Raw genomic sequence first — 27,094 nt, 5'->3', positions numbered from 1 at the left:
GTGCATCACATATCTGTGTCGTGGGGCATCCATTAGATAGCAGCTCAACAACGCCATGGGGCATGCAATGTGAGCTGTCCTGCTTGGCTGCAAACCTCAGAGAGTTCATGGAATTATAGATGGCTGGGAAACTGACACTGCAGAATCCCACCTCTGGCCAGCCAGAACTCAAAAGTGATAAATATAGCAACCCCCCAACTGCTAAAGAGATCAAGCATTCGTACAAGGTACCCCGCTGACTGACAGGGACATATTGGCACATATATTCAGCCTCTCTTTGCTTAGGTCTTGCCATTTTGTAATACTGTATGAACTGATTTCCCCAGCCCCCACAGGTAGAGACGACACTGATTCTCTTCCCAGAGAGGCTCTTGTTTTCCTGAAATTTCTCTTAAAGTAGACTGCATTATTCAAGTCTACGACTCTACTTTTGAAGAGGGCCTTCATTCCTATCCGGACTCCTATTGCATGATCTCATCTGCCTGATGAAAGCAATTCACTTACTGACTTTCTGCTTACAGCTTACCACTTCCTTGCAACGTCGAAAAAGCAACGCATTTCACCTGCTGCTGGAGGTGAAGTCAAAGAAAGAGGTCTCTTCTTGGTCATTTGTGCTTGATTTTGCTTCTCAGTTTGCTTCCCATAAATGTGTGTGTGATGGGAGTTATGGGATTATTCCAAAGAGAGGGTTTAGTTCAAGAATTCTCCAGGGTTGGCGGATGTGGCAGAAAGAGCTGCGTGCACCATTAGCCTGAGATGTGACTACATCCATACTAATTATTCCATTTTTTTCTGCATTTTGTACAAAGCCATGGAAATGAATGCCACCTCCAGAGGTGCTGAGGACTACCATGGGAACTATAAGCTAAGGCTGGTAAGTAAGTGCTTCTCGATAGCAACAAGGAAAGACTGTCAAGGGCAGCTAATCGCCTTTCATGCCCAACTGCACTAGATATGGTGGATTCATATGCAGAACTGAACTGTCCTTGCTGATGGTTAGTCCTTGCCACCCTTCTTCCAAGAGCTGGAAGAGATCAGGAAAATATAGAGGGGAAAGTACAATAATACAGAATGCAGAGCTAGATTTTGTGGCTGTTGATAAGAAAATGCTGGCTGGAAAGTTGTTGCTGGTTACAAAAATAGTTGATGCTGAAAACATTAATTGGTTCATTGATGCCAGTCATTACTTTGTCCATCCCAGACTAAAAGGATTTTAGTACGATTTTACTGAAGGAATCCCTATGAAAAAGTGCCACATCCAGATAGTTTTGTTGCAAATGTTCCTATGCTTGTATAGAATCTATATGAACTTTGCATGGTTTAGCTGAGGTCTTCGATCAGTCCCCCATCCAAGTCTGAATCCAGCTAGCCAGTGTGTCAGCTAGTTGCATGGACCCTATTATTGGCTGTGTTGTTGCTTCCAGAGATGTATCTGTGCCAATTTGCATGAGCAACACACAACTGGGACAATGCACAGACCATTTTTAATGTGATCCATTCCCACTGTGGAATGCAACCTTGAAAATACTTTTTCACAGGGCTCATGTAGGGGAGGTAATGTCTAAATTGTCCTGAAGTTATCAAAATAAGGGATGGTGGGAGAAACTCCAAGATAGTTAGCATTCCATCTCTGGTCATGGCCATCATAGGATTCCAATTTTCTGAGGACAAGGGATTCTGAGGTCACATGAAGGAGTGAAGAAGAATTACTTCTGATACCAAAGAGCGATAACTGGGATGCAGTGGTTGGGTTTTAATGATTGCCATAAATCTGGAGGAAGGCCTCCTGGTTCAGATCATATCAGCTAGTGACTATAGGAGATCGGGATCTCTGACGGGGCAGCTCTTCTTGTTATTCCCTATGGTTGATCACTTGATGACTCACTGCTAAATGTGTGAGCTGACTCTATTGGAAGCATTGTCACTGGAGGAAATACAAGGTGATGTGATCTATCCATCAGAGGAGGCTTATTCAGATATGCAAATCAAGTGATGAATGTGCACTGGTGAACCAGCCCAATGAATGTTCTGTTCTTTGTGAAATAAGAAGTTTTCACACTCAGATTTAATTGGATGGGGGGAGTAAAAAATGCTCCATCTGAACTGCATACTAATCGGTGCATATTTATCCAACCGATGTGGCAGATTCTGATTTTCTACACTAGAGGTCTGCAACGTTGGCTCTAGAGTCAGATAGGGTCTCAGTATGGGAACCAAAAATGGCTCTTTAAGAAAGAAAATGAAATCTTCAAGTTACGGTATATTGGAGAGTAGGTGGGACATGAGTAACCGATATACGAAGGGAATCGCAGGCAAAGATTTTTTATAGAAAAAGCTTCTTAGAGATCCTTTACAGAAAGGGAAATGATAGAGGTAAACTGTGGCCAGTAATGCAAGTGTGAACCTGGCACAGATTTATACCAGCACACTAAAAAAATTGTGCAGAGTGCTTCTGTATATATTTATGACTTATTGTGAGACTTTGATGTGATGCTTCCTAATAATGGACTCACAAGAACCAGTGTTTGGGCTGCAGGAACTTTATGGCTTACTAATTAATGTGCCAATTATAAGTAATTTTAACTTATATTTTCAGTCATGTAAACAGGCTCTCTCATACTGGTTCTTTGTTAACCTTTTGCTCTGATTTTTTTTACATAGTTTGTAAAAGGTTTAATTTTAAAAGGTTGTAGACACTTGTTCCACACATTCCCTAGCACAGAGGGAGTGTGCAACAGACCTGAATGGTCAACTTTGTGTCCATTTTAGCGATATCAGATTCCATGCAAACCAAAAGTTCAGTCTGTTCCTGTTGCAAATGTCACTAGAAACTGACATGATAAATCACAACGCCCCAAAATATAGTGATACAACATGCCTAGAGTTGCCAGCTCTGGGTGGGGAAATTCCTGGAGATTTTGGGGGTGGAGCCTGGGAAGTTGGGGTTTGGAGAGGGGAGGGACTTCAGCCAGGTATAATTCCATAAATACCAACTTCTGGATGGCTGGAAACCTGCTAAGCTTGGTCTAGTGGTTAAGAGCAGTGGCAGGACTCTAATCTGGAGAACCGGGTTTTATTCCCCACCATGAAGCCAGCTGGGTGACCTTGGGTCAGTCACAGTTCTCTCGGAACTCTCTCAGCCCCACCTACTTCACAGGGTGTCTGTTGTGGGAAGAGGAAGGGAAGGTGATTGTAAGCCGCTCCAAAACTCCTTCAGGTAGTGAAGAGCGGGATATAAAACCTACTCTTCTTCTTCCTCCTCCTTGTTATTTTCTCCGGGGAAATTGATCTCTGTTATTGTAATCTGCATAGCCAACAGATCTTCGGTGGTAAATCAAAAACCCTGCTGAGCAAAAGTCCCACCTAGCCCCCCTCACTTTCTAAAAACACTTGGTGAGCACCTAGTAAGGAGTCAGTCGGTGCCACAGCACCCCAAGGCATCGTGTTGGGGACCCCTGATTTAAAGTGTTTCCCAAATGAACAGTGCAGTCCTATGCAGAATAACACACTACTAAATTAGTTGTTGTAGATTTTCCGGGCTGTACGGCCGTGGTCTTGGCATTGTAGTTGTGATTGGCATCCTCAGAGGTATAACACGGAAAGATGGAGTACTCCCTGTGTCAATGTGAGAAGAAAAATGGCAGGCAGGTAATTTATATCTACTCAGGAAGGTGGGGTAGGGCTGAGTCATTATCTTGTAGGAATTTCCCAGGCTGTGACATGCTAATGGAGGAGCTTTCCTGAGGAGGTTCTTTTGTATATGGATTGGCTGTTGAAAGTCTATCTGTAGTGCTGTTGTAAGATGTAGAGCATTTTGTGTTTTTCAGGACAGGAAACCATGCCCTATTAACTAATGAACTCCAGCTGTGAAAGCCTTAGACAACACTTCTAAATTCATTGACATCAGTGGACTTAGAAGGGTGTAACTCTGTTAGTCCTGCAAAATCTGGGCATGGAGGCCTGGTGGTTCACAGAACTCTTCAGGGGAAGATGGAACTGGATAGACAAATCCTTTTTTAATTATGTGGGTCAGCAATCTTATGTATATGTATAGTTACTCATCCTATCGAGTTTGATGGTGCTTCCACCCTGGTATTAGTTTTGCACCTGTAGCCTGCAATCCTATGCATACTTACTTGGGAACAAGCTCCACTGAACACAGTTCTCTTGAGAATAAGCATGAAAACAAGGTCATGCTGCATGTTTATGGGCAAAATCCAAATTACACACCATTTATTTCACTGGGAGAAAGTCAAGCAAGTATAAACTCTGCCTTTGAAATCGACAGGACTGTTTTACTTTTGGTTGGATTGTGCTCTTATATCCTAGTTTAATTTTTAGTTTCTCTTATCTAACGTGACTCAGACACTCATGATTCACTGATGGACGGAATGTCCTATGCGAAGCTGTTATGTAAGTGACAGGAATCCTTTCTCAGGCCAGCTCTGTCTGTCTGGACCAAGAAGTGCTGGTATTAAGTCTGCCATGGGGGTGGGGGGTGGGAGACGGTGTTGGTTGCTGTAAGGTCAATGTAGCCTTGCATAGCCTGGGTGGATCTTTTGGATCCACAAACCCTCCCATACATGCACAATAGGATATAATAGGATCCAAGGCTTACTCTATAATTTATTTTCAGGGCTTCTTTGCCCTTGGTTCCTACAAAAAAAATGAGGGGAGCTATTCTACTTCATTCCATAAACAACTAATTCCAGCAAAGATAAAGACTGATCCTTATTTCCAGCTTCTCATGTGAGTGGGAAGTTTGGGGTATGACTTCCTTTTGTGAGTTTCTTTACAAAGAGAGAGCATTTTGTAGAATTATGATACCTTTCATAAGGAGCAGATTGTTTTTAAATAGTAATAATTCTCACCATTTATCTAGTGTGTTCAGCATTTAAATCAGTTCAGTTATACGATCATAGTAACCCCAATAACAGTTAGGCCAGTGCTATTATGCCCACAGCAACTTAACAAGGGACTGAGAGGACCATTAAAGGGGTGGCCAAATTCAGACTGAAACTGATAACTTTATGGATCCCAGCTCAGCTTCTTAACTATTTTGTTACACCAACTTCTGTTTACAGGCTGAGGAGGCAGGAAGGAAGCATACACACAGGCACTGCTGCGCAAAGCAACATCAGTCCAAGTACCCCAATGACTTAGAAGTGGCTTCTGCCAGCTAGAAATCTCACAGCAGCTTTTTCTAATTAGCTACAAGATCACCAAATGGAACTGGAGAATTATGGAACCCTACATTTACAAACAGCCAGTGCATTTCATGTAAAGAAGGTTGGGCTTGGATTTTTGACAGATCCAGGTTCAAGTGTTCCCTTATGCCTTCATACATGACACAGTGATTGACGTAGGCAGTGTCAACTCTCTGGCAAGTGCACTTGTTTAATGTATTTCCAAATATATATATTTGTCATATTTGTGCAATGCATTTTTAAAAATATTAAAACATTTAAAAATGCATTGTTTTTATGTGTACATGTAAAAGATGCTATGACTAAAAGCATGTTTAAAAATGTAACATGAATTGTACATCACTTATGAAAAATGGCTTTGAGCAAGTCACTATTTTGCAGCTAAATCTACCTCACAGAGTTGTTGAATTCATGGAGGCAGGGAGTCAAATACCTGGAACATACCTACACTACAAACTTATATTATGTTGGAATATTATAATAATCAAGATCCCCCCCACACACACACAAAAATCCTGGGAATTGCAGTTTATAGACAATATCCTGTGTTAAAAGATTCCTGACCCTTCCTAACAGAAATATAATTCCTGTGATTAACTGATAAAACTGCGATTTACGGAAGACTTCCTGGCTTGTCATTCTAGCACTGAGAATGAACCCAGGAGGAAGAAAGAAAGGAGAAATTTTATCTGTTAAGAACATTTTTATCCTACCTTTCCTTTAGGGAACTTAGGGTGTTGTACATGGTTTTCCCCTCCTCCATTGTATCTTCACAACAGCCTGGTGAGGTAGGTTAAACTGAGAGGCAGTGACCAGCCCAGGATCCCTCAATGAGCTTCTATGGATGGCAGAGGCAGGGTGGAGGTGCAGTGACTTGCAAAACAGTTCCCCTGGCAGAGTAAAGTTGCAAGTGTCCAAAACACCAGGGCAGGTTCTCATTATAAAGAAGCCTTGTCAGATGGCAGGCAGCTGTGATTGTTCATGTGTACTCCACAATTAATTAACACAGAAGGTCATGAGTTGTGAATTTCAAGTGGAGACAATTGGGAGCCCTCTTTCATTCTAGGTTTATGGCAACCTACTGTAACTTCTCTCATGCCTCCTCCCCCAGCTCTTTCAGAATCAGAGTCCTCCTTGCAGCAGGCCTTCTTGTTGTTAGATACCAACAAGCAGGCCTTGCCATACCCGGCCTCTTCCCTCGCTTCCCGTGTGACATCTGATCCCCTAGAATTACAGCTCATCTCCAGACTACAGAGATCAGTTCCCTTGGAGAAAATGGATGCTTTGGAGGGTGGACTCCAGGGATATTTTTGGGCAGGAACGCACAGGAACGGAGTTCCGGCTGGCTCCTGAGTTGGCCACACCCAGCAGGGACTCATTAGCATAATAGGCCACACCCAACAGCAGAAACTCATTCGATTTGGCTACATTAGGGGTGTGTGGCTGGATGACCACACTTCTGGTAACATGGGGGTGCGGCCTAATATGCTAATGTGCTGTGCTGTCAAGGGTGTGGCCTAATATGCTAATGAGTGTCTGCTGTTGGGTGTGGCCTATTATGCTAATGAGTTCCTGCTGGGCTTTTTCTACAAAAAAAGCCCTGGTGGACTCTATACCCCACTGCGGTTCCTGTCCTCCCCAGGCTCCACTCCCAAATCTCCAGGAGTTTCCCAACCTGGATCTGGCAACCTTCCCCTCCCCATCCACTGTCAGTGGCTAGGGGGGACCTGGTAACCCTATCTCAGCTATTCCAGGACACAATGTAAATACCAATGCAGGGGTGCTGTGCTGTCCACATAAGGTAACGTGCAATGTTGCTGTAGATCCCCACAAACACACAACCTGCTACTATTTACCTGGGCTGAATTCCTGTGTTTCACACTGTGTAGTAAATGTTTGGAAAGCCACAAAGGAGAAGCTGCCAGAGGAGGTGCTACCTGAAACTGAGACTTCCTGATGGGGTGATGGTAGGGTTGCCAACTCCAGCTTGGAAAATCCCTGGAAATTGGTGGAGGTGCTTGGGGTGGGTGGAGTTTGGGAATGGGAAGAAGCTCACCAGGGATGTGATGCCACACAGTCCACCCTTTAAAGCCACCATATCCTCCAGAGAAAGCAAGCTCTGTAATCTAGAGATCTCTGTAATTCCAGGAGAACTCCAGGCGCCACATTAAGGTTGGCAACCTTAGGTCGGGGCCTTCCCCACAGCCTTAGGAAGCCAATTCCACAGCACAGGTACAGCCACAGAGAAGTGGGGGAATTAGCCAGAGTCTCTCATCTGATGACTGGAGCTTCTTTGTGGACACATAGAGAACAACAAATCTAGCAGCTCACACTCCAAATCTGCTAACAAGGCATCCCCCCTCAGGCCCCAGAAGGCACAAAATAGGGACAGCTACCAAAAAAGAGGAGCTGCGGTGGCTCAAGTGGTTAAGACGCTGAACTGCAGGCTGTGGAAGGTCAGTAGTTCAGCAGTTCAAGACCTGAGCTGCTGCATGACGGAATGAGCTCCCGTCTCTAGTTCCAGCTCCTGCCAACCTAGCAGTTTGAAAGCAAGAAATTGCAAGTAGATAAATAGGTACCACTTCGGTGGGAAGGTAACAGCGTTCCGTGCGCCTCGGTGTTTAGTCATGCCGGCCACATGACCACGGAAATGTCTTTGGACAGCGCTGGCTCTTCGGCTTTGAAACGGAGATGAGCACCGCAACCCTAGAGTCGGACTCGACTGGCTTTCGAGCAAGGGAACCTTTACCTTTACTTACCAAAAAAGAGGGACTGGTAAACTGAGAAACCTGGAGCATATAGAAGGAGAATGTCATTAGTATTTGCCTCGAAACATCTTGGGACTGCCCTGCTAGGTAGTATGTTTTAGCTAGCAGGAGGATTTACAGATACAGAGAGCAAGGCCTGAAGAAAACATATCAGGATTGCACTGGCAGCCTGGAATGTGTGGCCCTGTCACTTCTGTTTTTCATTCGGTTCCCCCCTCCATTTGTAGTGAAGCTTCCCATGAAACTAACTTCGTCCCTTCTGGTCCTTTTCAAGAGGACTGGAGATGAACTGATGGCACAAGTGAAGGGGATGTCAGGATGGGAAGTGAAGGTTGGAAATATCATGTGAGGAGCTATGGTGGTTAACAAAAAACATAAATAATTGGGTGGGGGTAGGGTTACCAACCTCCAGGTGGGGGCTGGAGATCTCACTCTATTACAACTGATCTCCAGGTGACAGAGTTCAGGTGGAGAAAATGGCCACTTTGGAAGTTGGACTCTATGGCATTAGTCCCCAAACCTTGCCATCCTCAAGCCGCACTCCCAGAATCTCCAGGTATTTCCCAACCTGGAGCTGGCAAGTCCTGGGGGAGGGGGGTAGTCTGTAATACAATGAACAATGATGAGAAAATGGAAAATTGGATCACCTCCAGACCATAAGCTTGTGGACATTTATTTTGGGGCTGATGGAAAAACAACTGTGCATGGTTTGTGGGGGGTTGCTTTGTCATCATTCCAGGAAAATAGTGATGAGGAAGAAGACGACAAAAGGAAGCCACCACGGATGGCCAAGAAAACATGGGGTGACATGATCAAAGAGCTGAAAATCTTCCTGTGGAATCCAGAGACAAGGGAATGTATGGGCAGGACAGCTCATAGCTGGGGTAAGTGAAATATTTATTTCCAGTCTATGGGAGAGATTCATCCTGTTGTATGTTTTCTTTAATGCATGCACTGTACCTCCATGCCTCAGTGCCTCTGAAAGAAAAACCTAGACAATATCTGGGTGTATGAGAGCCACTTCAAATAAGAGACTGTGGTATGTCCCAAGCCCAAGGGGGCCACCCAGAACCCAATCAGACAGTGGGTTTGGGGTGGCTTGCAAAATTGTCCCTGTGGCACTACTGTGGCAAAAGTGGCTCACCATTGGCTAAGAAACATGTAGTCAAAATAAAGCAATACTCTATAGAGGTGTTGAACTTCATATATAGCTGAATCAGGAGTAATATTTGCGCAAAAAGTGGAACTCTTAAGGAGTTAGAGCATCTTTACCCTTAGGCTTTACAGATGATGGTGGGTCAAAAATGTTCTCAGAGTCTCCGTGAAGTATGTAACAACTGCTTAGAAAAAAGGTAGGGCAGCTGCGGATGTGTGAAATCTATCCACATTACTATGACCGCAACAGGAACTTAAAATCAGATGAATTCCCCACTGTAAGGAATGTCACCACGGTGGTCATGTGTCAAACATAACATGCAATCCTAGGCAAGAGTTATACTCTTCTAATTCCATTGATGTAAATTGCCTTAAAAGGGTGTAATTCTGTTTAGGATTGCATTGCCACAGAGTCATTTGCTTTCCCAGATTGTTCTCAGGACTCAAAATTCCTCTCAGTATAAACACCTTAGGAAGGCAGAGGGTGAAAGTGCACATCTGGGCTCTCAAGGCTTGTTCTGAAACTGGATTTAGGCTCATCCTGAGGAAAAAACAAGTTCTGTTTGGGACTTTATATAATAATAATAATAATAATAATAATAATAATAATAATAATAATAATAATAATAATAATAATAATAATAATTTTCACCCTTGCTTCAAGCATTGGATTTTATTCCCCTGAGACTGGCCAGCTGTTTTGTGCTGCTGTGCTTCCCCTCAGCAGTTGTGACATCATGGAAAGGTTATTTCATTTTATGTCCCTGTTGTGCTTTGAAAACCACCTGGCCCAATTTTTTTTTAAATCACCCCTTCTCCCTTTTCCAGTGGCCCTTGCAGGGCAGGGCAGAGACTGGGAACAGCCTCTGTGGTGCTGGGAACAGCATGTGTAATTCCCTAATGCAAGGCATCTCACACTCATATGGGTTCAAGGGCCAGATTTTCTGGTCAGTAGATTACCTGGGGGAGAAGGCAGCATGGTATAGCTTGATCTTATCAGATCTTAGAAGCCAAGCAGGGTCAGTACTTGGATGGGAAGCCACCAAGGAAGACTCTGCAGAGGAAGGCAATGGCAAACCACCTCTGCTTCTCACTTGCCTTGAAAGACCCTTGCTGGAGTTGTCATATGTCAGTTGGGGCTTGATGGCACATATGTACATTGCTGGTTACCCTGCGATCAGGTCCATAAGTGTTTCTTGAATAAGATAAATTCCATGTCAATTTGACAGCAAATTGTCAGCTATACTAAATGTTGGGGAGGAGAAATATACCAGACACTCCTTTTGCAGTCCTGGCAGCTTCCCTTTTTTGTAGAGTGAATAACCAAAGATACTATGCATGAACACAGTTCCTTTGCTGTGTCCCAGATATCCCAAGAAAAAGTATCCTTCCTCTCAAAAAGCCAAACCAAAGCAAGGCATCCAAACCCACCAGTGGCTGCTACCAACAGCAGATAGAAGCTAGTCCTGGTGAATTTGCTTTGGCTCCAAAGAGCATCAGTTTCTTAGCCCCAGCAATGACCAAGCAATTTGCGCCAAGTGTGAGCCACGCTGTTGTTTGCCATAAGGACTGTGTACATTCAAAAGTATATTTATGTAATGTATTTTAAATGTTTTATTTAAAATGTGACGGAGAACGGAACTGTTCAGCTCCACTGCCCTATCAACAATGACATATGGATCTGATATATGGCTATACAGCTGTATCTGAAGAAGTGAGCAGTGACTCACGAAAGCTCATACTCTGCCACAAATTTTATTAGTTTATTATCTATTTCATTAGATTTCTTGACCGCCCTTCTCTGCTTACAACAAAATAATTAAATACCTTATAAAACCAATGAAAACCATAAATATTCAATATTAAAAACATTCAAACATAAGTATTTGAAAACATTTTAAGAACAAGATGGCATATTTAGCATTCAGTCGCTAAGGTGCTAACTGGACCCTTGCTCTTTTCTACTGATGTGGATTCAAAAGTTAGTCAACAACAAAAATGGAGGAGGGAAAGACTCACTGTCACTCAAAGACTGATGGAGTGGCACATGTCCACAGTGTCACTTAATGTGAACAAAGAAATCCTGAAATGTATGGGAGTAATACAGGTGATTTGCAGTGCAAACCAGAGATGGGAAGGCCATGCAGCTTGAGGTCAAGATCACATGTGGACAGACCCACCTCACTGACTGGATCCCTAGAGACCACCAGCAGGCTACTAGGCAGACCAAAAGGCACTCAGCTGACCCAGCGACTATATTGCTCATTCAGAAATAGAAAGAATATGCTCACAATAGAGCATACTGGTGTGATGACAACTTGCATTCATGGAGGGATGGCAGAAGACAAGCTGGATTGAAGAATTTAAGACATATCCTACATAAACTCTCAGTACCAAGACTCCTGATAAATAATAATCATAACTATAAAGCAGTTGTGGCTAGCAGGAAAAAAAATCAATTGAAATATTTTGTTAATTATTTATTAAAATATTTATACTGCACCTTTCCTCTTGGCTCAAGGCATCTTACACTAATAAAATATCATCAACCACTAGAAATCAGCAAACAGTAAAAGCCAGCAACACACAAAGAAACCAGTTTTAAAAATCCCCGCCTCCCCAACAAAATCACCTATTAGATCAATATTGCTTGGATATTCCACTACGCCAAGATCTTCATTGCTCTGTATGCCTTCTGCATGCAGAAACCTGCCTGGAATCCCAGTGTATACAGGTTGCAGATGGGCAGAGCAGCTGTGCAGATTCATTGCTGCATGAGCAAACAGTTGCACATGTGGAAATAGGTACGGTGGGGATGCAATGCAGATTGTTAACCTGCCCTCCCTGACTGGTTATTCCCATCAAGAGCAAATGTATGTATTCATCTCAGAGGATCGTAGATAAAATCAGACATGCCCATCTTGTGTGTGTGTGGATATTTCTGGACTGAGCCTAGCTATCTCGCTCTGTGTTTCTAAGGAACCAATATGGTTGCAGTGCCATAGCATCTCATTGTTGCACTTTCATATTATATAGCTCTTGTACCCAAGCTCATCAACAATGTTTGTGTGTGTGTTTTTTTCTGTCTTGCAGGCCTAATACTTCTCTTTTATCTAGTTTTTTACCTTTTCTTGGCTGGAATGTTTGCATTTTGTATGTATGTAATGCTGCTTACTCTGAGCCCATACACACCTACGCACAGGGACAGAGTTTCTCCACCAGGTGAGTGCTTGAGCTCAGCAGATTTATTTTTCTATGTGTTTTTCTTAGGCTATTTATAAACCGGCTTTGCACTCGAAAAAAGCACAAAGAGGTGAACAGTGAAAAATCAAGGTTAAAAATAAATAAAAGGAATATATGGAAAAGCAAGAGAACAGAGAGAAACAACCACAAGAGCAGATAAAATCGGAAGGGGGGGGGAATCCAAGTTCATATCGAAGCAGAAAGACAAATTAATGCACAAAGAATCTATCTGGGGAGATTATTGCATAATGGGGCATCACCCCTGAAAAAGCCCTCTCTCTGGTTGTCATCTGCTTGATCTCCAGTGGTGAAGGGACCCAGAGAAGGGTGTCCAGTGCAAATTCAAAGGCTGGGTATACGGTCTGTATGGAGAACGCAGCCCCTCAGGCATCATCATCTTAAGGCATGCAGGGACTGAAATGTCAAAGCCCTTGAATGGTGGCTAACTGCACATGACGCTGATTTTTGGGGACACACATTTAAATCGGTCCATTCAAGTGAGCAGTCAGACTGCTGTATTTTGAAGTCTCCAGACACTTTTAAATTATACGGAGCTCTCCAAGTGCATGTTTGTTGTCCTCCTCCTCCCTACCCTGAATGTAATGTAGATATGCTAAATCCAGTCTTGTAAGGAACCCTTCCAGAATTGTTTGCTCACAAACGGCTTTATTAAAATTAGCCATTTGTGGACTAAAGTGGTGGTGGTGGTGGGGGAAGTTGCAACACCTGTTTGCCTTGAAGGTGCTTCTGACTCACCATCCCTGTCTGGCAAAGTGGTTATTTCCAAATGTAATGAAACCCCTTGCCACCCACTTCGGATATTAATCCTTGTAAAACCTACTCTATGTTGCTTTCATTGAGACTACGCTATAATCCAGAACTGGTGGGCTCTTCAACATTAAGTTCATAACTCTACTTTCTCTTTTCTGTTGCAGGAGTTATGATTAGACCATACATCAATCATGGATTTGTCATTTCTTTCAAGATGTCAGATCCCCAAACGTGGCAACCTTATGTGAAAAACTTAGAGCAGTTTTTAGGAGGTGACGGTCTTCTTCAGATTATACCCTTCGTTAAAGCCCATTTGATCCTTAAAATGGATTTTTTAAAAAATTAAACCAACCTTACCAGCTCTACCACAATTATATGTTAGCTAAACAAAGTTTGAGTCCAGTGGCACCTTTAAGACCATATTAACTTTTGTGTGCACGGGCACCTCTTCAGATACAGTGAAATGGAAATTACCAGTCCATACATATAGATGAGCTCTACTGGTAATTTTCATTTCACTGTAACTGAAGAAGTGTGCTTTGCACACAAAAGCTTATACCTTGAATAAAACTCCGTTGGTCTTCAAGGTGCCATTGGACTCAAACTTTGTTCTGCAGCTTCAGACAACACGGCTACTCACCTGAATCTATATGTTAGCTAGTAACCATGAAAGGGCAAGGGGGTAAAAGATACCAGTTAGAATAGATCCTATTACAAGAGTGGACAAACAGAGTGGAGCAGAGGATTTTGAAAGGACTTGCAGCTTGATGCTGAGCATATTTATGCAGCAATAAGTCCCATTTTGTTGATTCCAGTTGAGTGTGCATAGATTCATAGACTTAAATCAGTTCTGCTTGGAACAAGGCAGTCCTGCCAGTTGTATGATTAATAATGCCTCATAGTATACTTTGCAGGAAATCATTCTCAGAGAAACTTCCGAACCGTTGTTGGCCTCTTTTGGCTTTTCCCTGTGACTGCTTGTTTGTATAATCACAGTCTTTTGTTGCAGTACACATCTGAAGCAATCATCTCTCTGTACTATAGACCAAATGACTGGCAATCTGTGCAAAAAAGAATACCATAACAACACCTAATGATAGAGTTCAAGTACTAAAGCACTCCAGTCCTATGATAGACTTCAAGTATGTCCACTCCAGTCTAATTAAAGACCACACACTTGCACATGGGCATCCCTAAATGGGATCATCCCTTCAATCAACCTGCCAGGACTTCATGCATGGAGCCCTGTTAGAAAATGAGTGGCACTAACCTCTTAGCTGTCCAGGAAGGGTGGTGGGGATGTGGATTCACAGCCTACTGCCCTATCCCTGCTAAATACCTGGTGCAACTTGGGTTGCCAAATACAGCCTGGGAAATTCCTGGAGATTTGGGAGTGGTGCCTGGTTAGTTAGAGAGCTCAGTGGGGATGTGGTGTCTTAGGGTCTGACCTCCAAAGCTGCCCTTTCTTCTGGTGAACTGATCTCTGCATTCTGGAGATCAGTTGTATTTCATGGAGAACTCCAGGACCCGCCTGGAGGTTGGTAACCTTAGGTACAACTGCTGCTTTTCTAACTTGGCTCCACATGCACAATTCTGGCAGCTGTGCCAAAAAAAAAGAGTTGGATTAGAGCTGTCATATTTAAGACACCAAAAAGGGGGTGGGCGTCTGTGTTTCCAGAACAGATGCTTGTGTGAACAGAGGTTTGCTTCGTAACCTTGGTGCCCGGTCTCACAAAGACAACAACCTATGTTGATTGTGTAAACTTACCTTTCACTGTCCAGTTTTCAGACTCGTTCCATAGTAACAATATAAGAGAGGGAGAAGACATGTTGATGTCATTGAATATTTAATCCTTGCTAACACTGTTCTGGCATGATAACTGTAAAGTGCAAGACCCATTAACTGTCTCTATTACCTTTAGCTTATAATGACACTGTTCAGGAAAGCAGAAATGCTGTGTGCACACCTGGTGATTATTTCATTCAAGACACTGGAGAAAGCACCATGAAACGTGCTTGCCAATTCAAGCGATCCATGTTAAAGAATTGCTCGGGGCTGGAAGATAAAACTTTTGGCTACTCCAAGGGACAGCCGTGCATCTTGCTAAAGATGAACCGAGTACGTAAAAACCTAATTTACTTTTATTCTTTTGTTATGTGTCTTGGAATGCTGCAAATGCATTATTATCCTGGAACTGAGGGTGCTGGATCAGTTTGCTCCTGTAGCCAAGCTGATCCCACGATGATGACAGCCCTCTCCTAGTGTTCATCTCCATCTTTTGTTAGCCAGAAGATATTGGCTCTGGCTGTGCAGGTTCCCTTTAGCTCTTAAGGCTAAACATCTACTGCACTGGCAGCCTTTTCTTTTAGCAGTTCGAAAGGACTGCCCTGTAGAGTCTGTTTACTTACTTCCTGTTATAGCACAAGTCTGTTCTGCACATGCAGCAGATTTTGGAAATGGTACAGTAGACCATACTGCTTTAGACTGCAGGTAGATGATCACATTTTAGTGTTCCCTTATATTAAATAGACTTCCATGCAAATAAAAAAACAAGCACTGTAGGGAGAAGGTTGGGTTGAAGTCTTTCCCCATGACATGTAAGGTTGCTGCTTGCATAGAGTTTTTCTTTTAATGGGGCTGAGGTATTAAAAACAGTAATACACTTCTGCAGTCTGAAGTAGTACCGTCCACTTTAGTATCTCAGCATTCTACTGTCTCATTCCTCAGCATGTGTGAACTTCAGCCATAGAAAAAGGGGTTTGAGGGCTGTGGTATATTACTTACAAGAAAACACGGCCAGTTAGCAGAAAGGAATGTGTTTTATTTATGTGTGTAAAGTATTGCTGTCCTGCTTTTGGGCCAAACCAATATATACGAAGCGGGATGACACAAATTAAAATTGCAGCACAGTAAACATACACTCATAAAAATGCTTGCAGGGAGGGTGGCATTAAAGCCTAAATAAATAAATAACAACACATAAAAATAACCCAACATCATCAATTACAGCACAGAACAAGACAGCCAAAAGGGGGGGTGGGACCTCAGCAATGGCCCTTGAACCTTGGACTAGTATCCTGCATGCACTTTGAAAAAGCATATTTGTCATTTGCTTTCTGAAAGCCAATAATGCTGATGCATAATTGACTAGTTGGTAGAGGATGTCTTGTAACAATGGTGCCATCACCAAGAAAGACCTGCCAACCTACCATACCTCTGATGCTGAGGGCACAAAGAGCAGGGCTTCCAAAGATGACCTTGGCCTTCATATGGGAAGGGTGCTGGTTAGTACATGAAATGGAGACCACCAAGAATGTCCAAGGTTGCTATTCAGAGGCAGGCAATGACAAACCAACTCTGTCTCTTGCCTTGAAAATCCTATGGGGTTGCCATAAGTCGGCTGCAACTTGACAGCACTTTCCCATATGTAGCCTGGTTGTAGAAGCCAGTGCAGTTGTTCAATATCAGAGTGAAATGCTCAGTGCAATCTCTGGTGGATGTATTTTAGACCAACTGAAAGTTCCAAATTCTCTTTAGAATCTGACAGACATAAAGTGTGCTGTCTGTTTGGGGGGGGGGCTGTCACCAGGGCATGTATAACTGTTGTTAGATCCTTCCTGTTCAGAAGAAGGTGCTGATGGAGAACCTGTTGGAGTTTTTTGCTGTGAAGTCACAACCGTCTTGTGGCAACCCCATAGGGTTTTCAGGCAAGAGACATTCAGAGGTAGTTTGCCATTTCCTGCCTCTGTGTTTGTGACCCTGGTATTCCTTGGTGGTCTGCCATCCAAATACTGACCAGGGCTGCTTAGCTTCTGAGATCTGATGAGATCTGATTAGCCTGGACTAGCTAGTAAAATACATGTCACTAAAACTGGGAAAAGACATGTGGATAGTTGGCTTGCTGATCTTGATAGTAGGGATGGGCACAAACCGACTTACAAATAAAATGTCATGATGAACCGGGCTGGTTTGCTGGTTCATGAACCGCGATTCATGCAATCACATTGTTTGTGAACCGCCCACAAGCCACCATTTTTTGCAGTGGTTTGTTCGGTTCGTCAGAAGGTTCTCTTTAAATGCCTTCCCTTAACTTGCTGAGAAGGCTGAGTTGACTTGTTGAGTCAGCTGAGCAAGCATTTAAACTTTAAATCCTTGCTGAGTTGACTCTGGCATGACCCCCACAACCACTGTCAAATCCCCCATACCTTTCTCGTTGTGGATCACTTCCTTCCTCTGGGTCAAACTCTGCTTTCCCAGGGTGCTGCAGTCCCAACTGAGTATCCAAAAGGTGCACCTAGGCACCCTCTCTTAACATCCAGGGGTCCGCTTCTCAACCCCCTTCACTGCCACCACAAGCATGCCCCCCTTTTCGCTTTCTCCCTCCTGCAAAAGCACCTTCCCGAAGTGCTGGACACCTCGTTCTTTCATTGCTCACACATCCAGGCCTTTCTCTACCACCACAAAAGGTCGACCAGTCAGCATGACCCCCACAACCTACGTTAAATCCTCTGTACCCCTTTTTCCTTCCTTCCCCTGGGCCAAACCCAATCTTCCTGGGGTGCTGCAGTCCCACCTGAGTACCCAAAAGGTGCCCCTAGGCACCCTCTCTAACATCCAGGGGTCTGCTTCCTGACCCCCCCTTTGTTGCCTTCGTGAGCAAGCCACCCCTTGCCTCAGCGAGTGAAGTGAAGGCATTTAAAAATGCCCCCTGCAGAAGTTCCCCCCAACTCATAAACCTAATGAACCACAAACAGGTTCGGCAAACTGAAAAACTCATGGATGTTCATGGTTTCTCATGAACCTCTGTTTTCCCAGTTCATGCCCATCCTTGCTCAATAGAGAACAGCAACTTAAAATACAATCCTAAGTATACTTGCTTTGCATGTTCCAGCAAAATTCATTGGATTCTCTTCCATATAAAGGTGTTCTGGAGAAGGGCATAGGATTGTTGTCAAACTTGATGAGGCAACTCATAATTGATCTTTCTTTTAAATATGGCTGCATTCTTCCAAAAAGGACTTATGTTACATTCCATTGCAGAGAATAAATACAGTTCTAGCTTGGCAACTTCTGTCAGCCGCCCACTTCTCATAAAGATATTTCCTTTTTTTAAAAAAAAGTTATCTGTTGATCTCCAGCACTGCAAGAGTTACTGGGTCCTTGGCTCACATGTCAAAGACCACCCCTGTGTTTTACACAGCTGAGGATGTTCTTGTCCCATTCCTCTCCCAACCAGCTGGGATAAGTGGGGCCAACTCCTATCCTGCCCCCACAGTGAAATGGGAATTGGTAGCAACTCTCTTTTGCTGAAAGGTACCTGAGAAGAAAGAATCATTAATTGTCCTCATTCAATCACTTGCATACCAAAGTAATAGCTGGATCTCGGACTACTTAGTTTTAATTAATCAAAAAGAGATGCTCAAGCTAAACCAATTGCTTAGCGTTGGAGCGGTTTGAATAGAACCACTGACCTCTTGCTGTACCAGCAGTAGGAATGATGCCTTTTAACCTTGGCAAATATCCAGCACTTTCTTTTCTATGTATAATGATTAAAACATGAGGGTGAGCTTCTACATTTGCTGACCCTTTACAGTTGTCTCACCCTATTTTGTGGGATTCTTTGTATTCTTGTTTTGTTTTTCTTTTTGAAAAAGCAATTAAAAAGCTCTTGTTTTTATAGATTATTGGCTACCGGCCTGGTTATGGGACTCCAGTGACAGTGGAGTGCAAAGTGCTGGTAATTACCGCCTCCTAATTATATTATATATGGCAGGGTTTTTCAAAATGGGTTACCTAATTTTTAAAAGCAAGTGCCTGGAAACAGTTATGTTGTAAGAAGGGGAGGGAGCTATCTTATCTAAAGCAAAAGGCGTGTGTGTGTGTTTGTGGGGAAGGGGGGAATGACGGATTGTATATTATTTTGACTGCACAGCTTTGAAGAATAATATTCATTTCATTTCCAACGTTTAACTCACTTCATGTTCATTGCCCTGTAATGCCTGTCAAAGCAGAGAACAAAAAGTGATGGTGCAGTAGGGAAAAAAATATATATCTCATGTTCCATTCTTGCACTGTAATAAGATGGGAATATTCTGAGACAGATCCCCTGATGAAGCAGCACAGGAAATGCACTGGGATCTTTGAGTGAAACATAATAAAAAACCTTTTCCCCACTGCACCATCACTTTTCTCTGTATTACTCTGTATTGGTCTGCCTCCCCAACTTGCACTTATAAGCTGTGTCTATGGCCTGTAATCCTGCCAACCTAGCAGTTTGAAAGCAAGAAATTGCAAGTAGATAAATAGGTACCACTTCGGTGGGAAGGTAACAGCATTCCGTGCGCCTTGGTATTTAGTCATGCCGGCCACATGACCACGGAAACGTCTTCGGACAGTGCTGGCTCTTCGGCTTTGAAACGGAGATGAGCACCGCAACCCTAGAGTCGGATTTGACTGGCTTTCGAGCAAGGGAACCTTTACCTTTACCTCTATGGCCTGTAAGGGAAGCTAGACTTTTCCTGGTCCTGACCAGACTGGAGAGGGAAGACTGAAGATGAAAGGACAGCAGATAGCCTAGGATCCCCCCATGTTAGAGGTGAGAGCTGAAATGGGAGATTCCTAACTCACACCATTGTGTGTCCAGTGGTGCCTTTAAGACCAACAAAGTTTAATTCTGGGTATAAGCGCAAGAAAGCTTATACCCGGAATTAAACTTTGGTGGTCTTAAAAGTGCCACTGGACTCAAACTTTGTTCTGTTGCTTCAGGCCAACATGGCTACTCACCTGAATCTTCCATTGTCTGTGTAACGTGCCAGTTGCAGCCGATTTATGGCGACCTGAGCAAGGAGCTTTTAAGGCAAGTGAGAAGCAGAGGTGGTTTGACATTGCCTTTCTCTGCAGAGTCTTCCTTGGTGGTCTCCCTTCCAAGTACTGACCTTGCTTAGCTTCTGAGATTGGGCTATACCATGCCACCTTCCCTCCCAATTGCTCACAAGATTAGCTACTGCTTTTGCCCCTCTTTAGGAGGGGGAAGAGCTGTGCTTCAGCAGTACAGCACCTGCTTTGTATGCAGACAGTCCCAGGTTGCAACCCTTAGAATCTCCAGTTAAAGTTTCCTCAGTAGCAGGTGGTGGGGAAAGCCATTATTGGCTTGAGAGCTGTTGACACTCAGAACAGTTGATCCAGATATGCATCTGATTAAAAGCTCATGCAGGAATAAATGCTGTTAGTCTTTAAGGTCCCACCAGACTTATTTTTGCTACAATAGACTAACATGGCTGGGATTGAACAGTACGGAACCAGATGGTTTTCCGCTGGTGTAAGGCAGTTTTGGATGTTATGAAATAAGGCAGTCACAATCAATGCTCCCTCTGAGCTGTGGAGTCTTGTGAGCAAAAAATCTACTCTGTGAGCTACTGGCATTAAGGTTGTGAGCGAGCGATTTGGCTACTGCATAAATGAGTTTGCTCTGGAGCCCTCCTTCCTGAGCTAAGACAAAATGTGTGAGCTGGAGGCTAAAAAACTGAGCTAGCTCACGCTAATTCAGCTTAGAGGAAACACCGGTCACAATGCTGTGTTCTATGGTGAGCCTCCTTGAGCTGGAGCAGGTGTAAAGGGAGAAAAGTAGAGATTTCCTACCCATGATGCTCTTGCTCTTTGTCCAGGCACCCCAGATTCCAGTCCATCTGCAACAGTCTGCAGTGGATTGGCATATCTAATGTCTTGATGTTTAGGACAGGGATGCCTAAGTTCAAAGCCCTTCCCATCTGTAAAGATGCTCTTGGGTAAACTGCAAGCACCTGTCAGATCTTCGCAGGATGGGGGCCAAGGTTCACTGCTTTTGTGAAGGATCCACTCCCGCAGCAGTGCTGGGTGAGGTGTACCACTTCCGCTTCCCCCATCTCACGTACGTTTATTCATTTAGGATCCAAGGAAGACGTACCTATGCACTGTACTGAAGCTTTACGTGCATTAATGGATTGTTGATGTTGCCTCAGGCCTGTGTCAATAGCTTTAGGCATCCAGTCATATGAAGCAAGCCTGTGAAGCATTTTGATGCTTCAGTTAAAACAGAGCAATAGTTGGTCAACATGAAGGAATTTGGTCTGACCTTGCAGCCAAGTGCCCACGTCCTCTCTAGATGTTATTTCTAGATGTACCTTGTCAAAGCTAACGTTTCAGCAGACAGACATTGCAGGAAGGCTTTGTAAACTTTACACATCCTCCTTCTCATGCCCCTATTTTTAAATTGCAGAAAGGTAATGAAAGTGATATCCACGCAACGGACTTCTATCCAGGCACCACATTTGATCCCATGTACTTTCCTTACTATGGCAAACTAACACACGTAAGTAGAAGTACAGCTGTTGAATTAATACACCATTTGTTTTCCTGGCTGTGAATAAGAGCTGTTTTTAAATGTAAAGGCAAGTGAGTCATTAAAGCTGTTGTGGTAATGTTATGTGGGGCAGAAACTCCACAGGACTTTGCTCAGCTCCCCATGTGAGGTGAGCTCGCCTCAATTGACCTTTAAAAGCTCTGTGGCTGTCTCTTCTTACGTAAAGTACCCTTGCTCAGACACCCAAAAGTGGTCAGTCCTAGGCAGGCCTCTCTCCCCTCTGGTGAGAGCTGGAGGACTCAGCAGTTTTCCTTTCCTCCCCACAGAACACTGACATCCACTGCTGTCATCCAGTGTGTATTTTTCAGATTCCTTTTCGTTTCTGGATCCAAGACAAAGCTAGTGGTCTTTCAGTTGGTTTTAGCCAACCTCAACATAGGCAGTGTGTCACAGTTAACATTTATTTAACAAAATCTATACCCTGCCTTTCTGCCCCTTATCAAGGTCACCTGACTCCAGATGCTACCAAACACCATCAATAAACAACTAGCGTGTGTTGGTGATCCTCACTGAGCACATATTTCTATGGAAATAATTAAGTCGATGGTGGCAGTGAAGATTCAACGAACATACATGTGTGAACTGGCCTGTGAGCTGCATCCTTTCCTAGGGAAGGGCAGACTCAGCCACAGCTATACCCCATTATTAACATGATACAAGCATACAGAGCATGATCACCTTTATATTTAGGTTTAACGCGACCACAGTCTCTTCTAGCCTATTTTGATTTCCTGACAGTTCCACGCTACAGACGATTATTTATGCTGGCTAGATTGAATGCTATTCAATCAGGGGAGCTACTGGGACACTTAAATAAGGTGCCTTCCTCTGAGCGACTGTGCCAATGTGGTTCTGGCCAAATAGACACCCTTCAACACTCTCTATTCAACTATGATTTGCTTAACAAGACAAGAGATAGTTGGAAAGAATATCTAGGTGTGAACTGGATAATTTTAGGTCTCTTTTAGCAGGGGTGACTTTTGATATTACTTTGGCAGTTGCCAAGTTCTTTTCTCAGTCGATTACGATTAAAAATTATTAAATTTTATATTATATAGATACATCTATTATACATTTTTTTAGTCTTAGTGTAACCCTACTCAGAGCCAAATTGCCTGTAAGAGCAACATCATTAAAGTATTAGTAACATGCTGGTCTTGCAGCTGCAGTTGCAAGTACAACTGATGTAGAACTACGGCAGGGAAAAATGCATCATGGGTCTACTGGTGCAAACCACTCTAGCAATGTATCATCTTTGCTGACTTCTAACGTGTTCCCAGCCAGGCCTGATTTATCAACCTGGGGGTGGCTTATGAATCCCCAAGCAGCCTGAGGCCGTGATCTCATAAGAACATAATAGAAGCCAATGTTGGACCAGGCCAATGGACCATAGAGTTTTCCCTCTGATTGTCATGGCCCCGTCCCCAGCATGCTCGGCGTCCTAACGTCACTTCCTGGTGATGCGCACGTCGGGGCGGGGTTCCCCCTGGGGCCCGATCCACCGGCGGCGGGGAACGGGCTTCTGGGGCAGGGGTTTCCCCGCCCCCCGGGGGGACTTGGCAGCCCTAGTTGTACTTAGGCTTCAGAAGGGCCTTCCCAGGAACTGCCCTTGGTCCTTGCCTTTTTGGTCTCATCCCAAGGCCTTTTGTCTTTTGGTAGGCATTTGGAAGTTGCTATTTCCCCCCTAAATCACCAATGCTATCATCTGGGGGTTCTTTTCTGCTCCCTGGTTTCACTGTGATGGTTTGTTAAATTTTGTGATTTTTTTTAAAGGTTTTCTTTATATCCTGTTAGCTGTTTCAAGGGCTGTATAGCATCAAAAAGCAGGGTATGGTGATTCCAAGGAAATAAGCAAAATAAGGAGAGCCCAAGTGGACTTCCTCCTTATTCTAGTCCATCAAATGTACCTGGAGCTATCCTGAATGGGACATTCCGGTTTCACCTGCCTGCATCTTCTTCTCTTTTCCCAGGAGAACTACACATCCCCGCTGGTGGCCGTGCAGTTTACTCTTAGAAAGAACCACTCCATCCCCATAGAATGTCGCCTGAATGGAGTAGGCATCATCAATAATGTGCACAATGACCGGTTTTTGGGGAGAATTAATTTCGTCGCGACTGTCGATTACTAGACCAGAGAAGCACCTGCTAGTGGGCATTTATTTCCCTTCTTTTTATGGCAATCAGATCCTCTCTCTTAATGGAAAATGACCATAAACAAATGACTGGAAAGTTCAGGCTTTGTTTTAGGGTACTATTTACATTTTCTTTTAAAAAGGAAAGCCCCAAAATAATATTTCATAAATTATTTACTGTAGTACTAAACAAATCATTCATCCTGCAAACAGGCACACAAGTCAGGAGAGAGCGTTATTCTTTGTTTTTAAAAACACACAAGGTAGTTCAAGTAGGTTTCCATGGCTGCATAAAAATGGCATTCAATATCAAAGTGTCATTTTTTAGACCACTACATCAAAGTTCTATGGAGCCATATGTATTCATTCACCTTTTTTTTTTTTAACTTTACAGTCCTGAATTTGTTTCCCTAACACAAGTGAACCAGCTGATCACCCATTCTCCACCCAACATAGTGTGCTGTTGTAGGCACTCCTTTAGACTTGCACATGGGAGACTGGGGTTTAAAAACCTTCCCTTTGGATTTTTAAAAAATAAAATTAGTAGCTGTCACCAGAAACTGTCACTCTGTGTATAGCCCAATGTTCAGGTCTCCCCATGGGAGACTGGGGTTTAAAAACCTTCCCTCTGGATTTTTTAAAAATAAAATCAGTAGCTGTCACCAGAAACTGTCCCTCTGAGTACAGCCCAATGTTCATGTCTCCCAAATTCTAGGCTGTTTATATGGACACCGGTTCTGAAGTTATAAAACCTTGCAAGAATGGTTAGCTATTCATAAAAGGATGATGGTGTTAATACAGGCAGAACTCTCCCAATCTAAAACTTTTCATGCAGAGGCTTCAGCCTAGAAGGACACAAGGGCCACCCTTGTTTTCAGTAATGTTTTTCAGGCTCTGTTCAAATGCTGGTGATGAGCTACAAAGACCAAGGCTGCGGTCCAGCATATCTAAGAGATTGCCCCCACTCCCGCATTCCCCCAGAGGGAATGGCCTCTCTAAATGTAACTTCTGTAATCGTGTCAGGACTGCTGTGCTGCACACAGAAAGGCAGCCTGAGAGTGGCTCCCCACTTCCCCCTGCAGACTCACCATAGCCCAACTTAGCGGGTTCCTAGAAATTTTGCAGTCTCTTTTATTGTTCTTGCTGGCTGTTTGTAGCCAGGGAGAGGGCAAGATGGGGTTCAACCAATGCAACTGAGAAGTTTGTCAGTTAACATATTTTTACTTGCTGCATACACTTTGGACGGGGTGGCCTATAAATAAAAATAAATCCGTTAATGTACACGTTTTTCTTGATATGACAACTTAACTGCAGGAGATTGAAACAGGCTTGCGATGCAGTAGGAAAAGGGGGAGAGGAAAGAGATCGCAGTATGCCAGAGGACAGCTCAGTATTGCAGCACATCTCCTGCTTCCTTGTGTATGGGTAAATGTAAATAAGCTTTCTAGATCATGGTTACAGGCTTGCGACTGGTGCATGCTGTAACACAAGTGTGCCAAAGAAGATTTGCTGGTAGTTTAGAATGAGCAAGGAGGATATGGTGAGGAAGACAGATCTGTTGAGACCCCTGGGAGTCTACTAAATGTGGGATATCAGGCATAAGGGCAGCGGCCTTTCCAGAGTCTGTAAGAAGCCCAACAGTGGCTCAGCGCCCCCCAGCCACACAAATTACTGAACCATTGCCTGGGCTAGGAAACCAGGGCCCTTGACAGAGCGAATAGCTCCAATTCACCCTTGGTGGCTGCTTCATGTCCTTGCATTACTTTGGGGCTATCTTGGGTGTGGGGAGGAGCAAGACTTTTCTTTTTTTACAGTTCTCCAAGATGTAGCAAAAGCACACACGTGCTACAATTCTGCAAGCATATTCATGCTCAATGTGCAAGCATATTCATGTTCAAGACCTCCTAAGGTTGCAGGAATATTTTTTGTTTTCATATTTAGCATCTCATGGACGAGTAATTGATTTTGTGTTAACATTTAAAAGAAAAAATTATATTGGGGAAAGGGGGTTAGCTGTGTGCATTTGAATATGATACACCTCAGCTAAGTAGCTTCTTACTTTTGGTGCCATAACTCAACTGGGAAAATTAATAGCAAGGGGTTTGAATGTACTTTTCTGTACACTGGCTGACACCCTTGACTCCATGGGAAAACACACTAAGGTAAAATTTCTTTGGACTCAGATTTACGGACATCAAGCAAAATTGGATAATCAGAGTCACTTTTATTGTTGTTATGTGCTCATGTCTATATTCAGCAACTGATTAGTACAGTCTCACAAGTTACTACTACTATACATTACAAGTTATACAACACCTTGAAAGTGATTGCTTACTGTTGGTCTTTAGAAGAAGCCCAAAGGAATCTTGATCAATTGAAGGTATCCTATAGGGATATGCCACACCTTCAGCATGTGGTGGATCAACGAATTCAAGTGAGATGGATAAAGTATCTGGGTCCCGAGACCTTCAAATGCCACCATGCAGCTGATATGTGTGTGCATGCACAGGCATATATGCAATGTGCCACAGGAAGCAGGCGTGGGTGATTCCCTCATAAACCACAGAAGAAAAAAGTGAAATCAGGCTTGCGATGCAGTAGGAAAAGGGGGAAAAAAAGGGGGAGAAAAAGTGAAACAAATACCATAACAGCAAATGGGAATATGTTAAGAGTACTAAGTAAATGGAAACAGCCCAAACAACTGGTCCTACTACATTCTGGCCCTAGGTCCTAGGAGAATGAAGCTGTCATCCAGAGGGAATCTATTTAATTGGGCTTCCTGGGAGAGTCGATGTCCAATTAAGAGACAAGGAATGCTGTCCCATTGCCACTTGGAATGTAGGGAATGGACTGTGACCTCCCCCCCCCCATCCAGGTGGAAGGGCAAGGACAATGCACTCTCCTTTCATTTGTGGAGCCAGCCAGGAAGGAAGGAGGTCAGTCAGCTCCCTGAATGGAAGGCTGCCCTGGTGACTGAAGCAAAGAACAACTCAGCCCTCTAGGCCGGTTCACCCTGCCTCTCAGCCATCTTGGGACAGACTTGCTGTTCTTCATGTTTTTCACTGTTGTGCCTTCAGCTGCCCACCACAACAACCCAATATTGTCTATTTTGCCTGCCTCTTCCTACAGAGATGGGCTTTGCTACACTCCATGTCAGGCTCAACAGAAGGGGGGGGGGGCGTGAAACAAACAAACAAAAAAAGATGTGCACAGAAAAGTTTTCTTCCTTTGGAGTTCTACACAAACAGCTGTAGGCATCTGAAGTGAATGAAGTATTCTGGGTTTGAAATATCTTCTCCTGGAAACATGAAATCAGATGAGCCTACATTTTTTGCTTAAACGGAAACCTCAGATTTTCAAGAAATGGAATTCTGCACTCAGTCCACCCCCTTTTTCTGGAGTTTTTAGCAGAACTGCAG

At 43.6% G+C, this 27,094-nt stretch overlaps 1 protein-coding gene across 3 annotated transcripts; it reads left to right on the top strand.

The window, feature by feature from the left end:
* Positions 1 to 239: 239 nt before the first annotated feature.
* On the top strand, positions 240 to 24,221 carry ATP1B4 (ATPase, Na+/K+ transporting, beta 4 polypeptide). Of its 3 annotated transcripts, none has more exons than XM_015427075.1 (10): positions 240 to 335; positions 522 to 575; positions 810 to 874; positions 8,715 to 8,859; positions 12,224 to 12,352; positions 13,309 to 13,416; positions 15,067 to 15,263; positions 18,826 to 18,882; positions 21,400 to 21,492; positions 23,514 to 24,221. In XM_015427075.1, the coding sequence occupies exons 3-10, from the start codon at positions 812 to 814 to the stop codon at positions 23,670 to 23,672; spliced, it is 951 nt and encodes a 316-aa protein (XP_015282561.1). In that variant the 5' UTR covers positions 240 to 335; positions 522 to 575; positions 810 to 811; the 3' UTR covers positions 23,673 to 24,221. The 3 variants fall into 3 exon arrangements, with proteins under 3 accessions (XP_015282561.1, XP_015282560.1, XP_015282562.1); XM_015427074.1 differs by having other exon boundaries at positions 522 to 593; XM_015427076.1 differs by lacking the exon at positions 240 to 335 and having other exon boundaries at positions 475 to 593; positions 23,514 to 24,220.
* The last annotated feature ends 2,873 nt before the right edge of the window (positions 24,222 to 27,094 follow it).

The sequence above is a fragment of the Gekko japonicus genome, unplaced genomic scaffold (genome assembly GCF_001447785.1).
Source record: "Gekko japonicus isolate JY-2015 unplaced genomic scaffold, Gekko_japonicus_V1.1 scaffold425, whole genome shotgun sequence".
Lineage (NCBI taxonomy): Eukaryota > Metazoa > Chordata > Lepidosauria > Squamata > Gekkonidae > Gekko > Gekko japonicus.
This window is presented reverse-complemented; position numbering and strand designations above follow the sequence as displayed.

Bases quoted from the DNA above. Each gene is read 5' to 3' on its own strand.
- ATP1B4 (XM_015427075.1), top strand. From the start codon at position 812: ATGGAAATGAATGCCACCTCCAGAGGTGCTGAGGACTACCATGGGAAC. The intron at 875-8,714 runs GTAAGTAAGTGC...TCATCATTCCAG, and splicing joins GGAACTATAAGCTAAGGCTG to GAAAATAGTGATGAGGAAGA. The intron at 13,417-15,066 runs GTGACGGTCTTC...TATTACCTTTAG, and splicing joins CTTAGAGCAGTTTTTAGGAG to CTTATAATGACACTGTTCAG.